The 5000-nt window shown below is 47.0% G+C and overlaps 1 protein-coding gene across 1 annotated transcript in view; it reads right to left on the reverse strand.

Moving 5' to 3' along the window:
• LOC125046487 (mucin-7-like) overlaps window positions 1–2363 on the reverse strand; it is a 4290-nt gene extending 1927 nt beyond the window's left edge. Inside the window, exons 1-2 of the mRNA XM_047644267.1 lie at window positions 2252–2363; window positions 1518–1723 (exon numbers count right to left, since the gene is read on the reverse strand). Of these exons, the coding sequence (XP_047500223.1) occupies window positions 1518–1723; window positions 2252–2363 (318 nt within the window). The remainder of the gene's footprint in view (window positions 1–1517; window positions 1724–2251) is intronic.
• Between the last annotated feature and the right edge of the window lie 2637 nt (window positions 2364–5000).

Consider the following 5000-nt stretch of genomic DNA (forward strand, 5'->3'; position numbering starts at 1 on the left):
TGTCTGTCTCTCTGTCTCTAACTTTCTCTCTCTCTCTGTCTCTCTCTCCCTGTCTTTCATATGTTTGTTTGTTTGTGTGTGTGTCATACATATATGAATATATATAGATGAATATATATATATATATATATATATATATAAATATATATATGTATATATTTATATATATATATATATATAATATGAATATATAAATATATAGAGATGGATATATTCATATATATATGTTTATTTATAAATATGTATATAATATATATATCTATATATAATATATATAGTATATTTATCTATCCATCTATCTATCTATCTGCAGATATGTATGTATATAAGTCTATGTACATGTATCTATATATATGTAATATAGATGTGTATATATATGTGATATATATATATATATATATATATATATATATATATATATATATATATATATATGTATATATATACACACACACATATATACACACATATACATATACATATACATTGATTTGTATACATACATACATATATATATATATATATATATATATATATATAGATCGATTGATGGATATGTGGGTATACTATATATATTTATATATATATATGTATACAGTATATAATATATATATATATAGTATATTTATCTGTCTATCTATCTATCTATATGTATGTATATAGATTAATGTGTGTGTATATATATATTACTTATGTAAACACACACAGCATGTATGTGTGTTTGCGGTGTTTGTTTGTGTTCGTGTTCGTGATTGTATATGTGTGTGTGTGTGTGTGTGTGTGTGTGAGTGTGTATATGTGTGCGTGTGTGCATTTTTATATTCATGCATGTATGTATGTGTGTATGCAATAATGTATGTATAGATGTATACACGCGTGTGTTAATGTTTAGATTATAAAGCAGAGAAAGAGGGGCGGAGAGGGGGGGGGGGGGGCGGGAGGCAGAGGCCCGGCAGGATCCGCCAAAGGGAATCCCGAAAAAAGATATGATAACAGCCCTCTGATTCCAGCGACCTCTTGCAACTGCTCCTCTTCCTCTCCTCCCTCCTGTCCTCATTCCTCTCTCCTTTCCTCCTCCTCCCTCCCTCCCTCCCTCCTTCCCTTCTCCCCCTCCTTCCCTTCTTCCCCCTCCTTTCCTTTCGTCCCTCCCCCCCGCTGCCCTCCTCCCTCCCCTCCCCAGCGGCCGTACGATTCCCCTCCGGCAGGCTGCTGGTGCCGCTGCCTGGCTGGCTGGAACCGTACATAGTGTAGCGTCGGCCGCGCGCTCGGGCCATTCCAGACCCGACTCGACCACGCAAGGAAGTGGGTCTGGCCACGTGGGCGCTCTGGCACCGTTCGAGGCACCGCGGGGGGAAGGCACCGTGCCAGAGATACGAGAGAGAGGGAGTTAGAGAGGGATAGAGAGTACACGTGATTCTCAGCGGCGGAGTGGGGCGATTGGAGTAGCATGAGAGGAGAGGGGACGGGGGACGGGAGGTTATAGACTAATGTTTATATCTAGTCTGAGGGAGACCTACTGACGTCATTTCTCGAGTTTCCTGGGATCTTCGCGTAGTGTTGTTGTGCTGGTCTGCGGTGACTGCTGTGTCTCTGCCGCTCTTCTCTGCGCTCCTGCTATTAGTCTTGTCTTTTATATATTTTTGATTTTCTTCTTTCTTCTTTGCCCGAGATTTCTGTGTGTTGTCTGACGGCGAGCGAACCCTCGACGGGTCGACGGTGACCTCTGACCTCGTGCGTCATTAGGTCACTTTGTGCTGACGTTAGTGGCTTTTTTTTTCTTTTTTTTTATTCCAATAAATACAACTCAAGCTCTTGGTGATGTGTCCTTGTGCCTTTTTTGTCTCTCCTGCTTAGGAAATGTGACCATGATGATTATAAAGACTGGATGTGTTAATTTGTTCTCGTTGGTGGCAGCGGCGGTGCAGTGTCGCTTGGAGGAAAAGTTCTTGAAAGTTTTGTGGTCTAAGCGACGCGTGAACTAAAAAACGAAAATGAGTGTTGAGTTGAGCAAGGTTGTGTAACGTTTTTTATTTTTGTTTTTGTTTTATCCCTTTCAGAACTGCTTTTGCAGCAAGGATAAAAACAACTTTTTCACCTCTTTTCTGAAACGCTGTTCATTACTCTCTAAGTGCCTCATGTTATCCTTTGCTACACGAAACCTCAAGTGTTGTACAAGGAGTAGCTTTTTTTTGAATGTTTAAGCACATAAAAAAAGAGTAGAAATTAGATGTGGTCCTAAACACTAACGAACCAAACGCGACTCGATCATCTCCAACACAAACAAAGGCCGGCGTTGCAAAGAGTGCATGTTCCCTCCCGCTCCTTTGCGCCGGGGAAGGCTTTGGCTGACGGCGCTCTGACATGCTGGCGGCGTCAGTCACTCTGTCAGTCAGTCAGTCAGTCAGCGCCGACGTCGCTCCTCCGGTCGCCTTTGTTCCCGGAGGAAGAACGTTAGCGGCCGCGGGCCAAAGGGAACGCAACGGGCGTCGCCGGGACCCCGCCGTCGCTCGGTGAAATCGGCGAGCGAAATCCTCGGCAGAACTCTGGCGTTCGCGATGCCCGCTCCTTCGCCGTGCGGGAGCTAGAGCTTCCCGCTGATGCCCGCCCGTGCCTCCCGTTGCGCGCGACGTGGAAGTGAGGCCCCTGGGACTGGCCGAGCGCCGCCGCCCGAAGGACTCGCGGGACGGCGCCCCAGCATGAGTTGGCCTCCGCGCTCCGGCTCGCCCTCCGACGCCCCCGCGGTCGCACCTGCGCCTCGATCGCGCGCTCTCTCGCCGGGGAACCAAAGAGGCCGAAGTGGGTGAAGGTTCAGAACGAGAAGTTGATATATGACACGAGATAAAATCAGAAAAAGAGAAACGAAAGATAAAATAAAGCAAATCATTCCCCAAGGACCTTTTAAGCAAGTTTATCAGCAAGACCGTGAAGAGATAACAGATTGCGAGTCGCGAGCGAAACGCCAGCTGGGAGAGCGGCGAGGACCTGAGAGAGAGGGAGAGAGAGAGAGTGAGGAGAGAGGAGAGAGGAGAGAGAGCCACGAGGGAGCACCGGACAGAGGACACGGGACGCGCCGCCAATAGGTAATTATGAAGCTTGTGTCGTGGTAAGAGGCTCTGTGGTGTGCGAGACGGTGTGCGGAGGTCGATATTTTTTCGTCTTTTTAATCGATATTCTTTCTCTTTCTTTCTTTCTTTCTTTCTTTTCCGTTTTCTTACGCTCGTTCTCTCTGTCTTTCTTTTTTTCTTTCCCTTCTCCTTTCTCTCGTTATTTCTTTTTTCTTTATTTTTCCTTTTTCTTTCTCGGTCTGTCTTTCGTTCTTTCTTTCTTTCTTCTTTCCTTTTTCTTGGCTGTGTGTGGTGAGTGTGTATGGTAGAATAAAGGAGAGGTGCAGAGAGAAGAGAACAAGGTATGGTGTTTATGTGGCAATGATCATATCAGGGGTTGAGGGTTGTTTGAGCGTCGGTTGTAAAGGGAGGGTTGTAAAGGGAGGCAGAGGGGAGGGTTATCAGTCTAGATTTCGAACCCAGAATCGATCACCTGGGCTCACCTGGCACCATTAACGACTTCGGTGACCTGCAGTGCCAGGGCGAGAGGAAGGCGCTGTTGTTCCTCCCTTGATATCGGCTGCCCATTTTATCTCCTTTTTGATTGGTGTCATTATTAGCTTGTGCTATCGTCATATCATTCGTTCTCTTTCTCTGTTACGATCTCGCTTTCTCTCTATGTATTTTTTTTTCTCTCTCTCTCTCTGATTATTTATATCCTTCTCTATATATATCCCTCTCTCTATCTACCTATCTATTCTCTCTCTCTCTCTCTCTCTCTCTCTCTCTCTCTCTCTCTCTCTCTCTCTCTCTCTCTCTCTCTCTCTCTCTCTCTCTCTCTCTCTCTCTCTCTCTCTCCTCCCTCCCTCCCTCCCTCCCTCCCTCCCTCCCTCCCTCCCCCTCTCTCTCCCTCTCTCCTCTTTTGATCTCTATCTATCTGGCTGGCGTTTATCTTACAATCTTACTGGTCCTCTTCCCCTTCTCCCTCTCTCCCCTCTCTCTATCCATCTCTTCCCCTCTCTTCCCCCCTCACCCAACCTCAGACACCGTCACACAAGAGGAAGGAGAAGAAGGTAATTTTCCGTTATGAAGACTAAATTAATCGGGGAATTCCCCTTTCTCGCGCCGTGTCTGACCGAGGGGAAAAATGGGCGAGAAAGATGAAAGGGTGAACTGAGGGGAAAGAGGTGAGGGGAGGATGAGGGGGAGAGGAAAGGTGGGGAAACGGGGTAGAATAAGTAGAGTCACAGGTGGAAAGAATGTTAGGGTGGGGGGCCTAGAAGGAAGGGGTTGAGTGGAGGGAGAGGGGAAGGGAGAGGGAGGGAGAGAACTAGTAGAATAAGGGTGGGGGGATGTTAGGGAGGGGAGCCTTGAAGGGAGAGTGCTGAGACGAGGGAGAAAAGGAAGAGATGAGGAGAGACGGGTTCCAGGTGGAAAGAGTGAGGGGAAGGAAGGGGGGTGGGGGGCTAAGTACAGGGTAGGAGTGCTGAGGAGGTACCCACTTGCCCATATGGTCCCGCGGGCGAGGCCAGGGAAGCGAACTTAATTGCTGGTCTTGCTTACTACAGGCAATCGCCCCCCGTGGTCGATGTGTTTGTTTAAAGCTGCGTTGATTGTTATAGCAACCGGAAGGCAAGGGAAGGGGTGGGGTGAGGGGGGTGAGGAGGCGATGGCGATACGGGTGCGGTGAAGAAAGGGTGAGGGTGAGGGAGAGGGTGGAAGTGATGGAGAGGGTGAGGGAGGGTGGTGAAAGAGGGTGAAGGTGAGAGCAAGGAAGAGGTTGAGAGGGACAGGGTGAGGAAGAGAAAGAAAGGCTGAGAGAGAGAGAGAGAGAGAGAGAGAGAGAGAGAGAGAGAGAGAGAGAGAGAGAGAGAGAGAGAGAGAGAGAGAGAGAGAGAGAGAGAGCGGATTAGAATATAATACAGAAGGATGCAATGGGCTTAGAAAATAACATAG

This window comes from Penaeus chinensis, chromosome 39 (genome assembly GCF_019202785.1).
Source record: "Penaeus chinensis breed Huanghai No. 1 chromosome 39, ASM1920278v2, whole genome shotgun sequence".
In the NCBI taxonomy this organism is placed as follows: domain Eukaryota; kingdom Metazoa; phylum Arthropoda; class Malacostraca; order Decapoda; family Penaeidae; genus Penaeus; species Penaeus chinensis.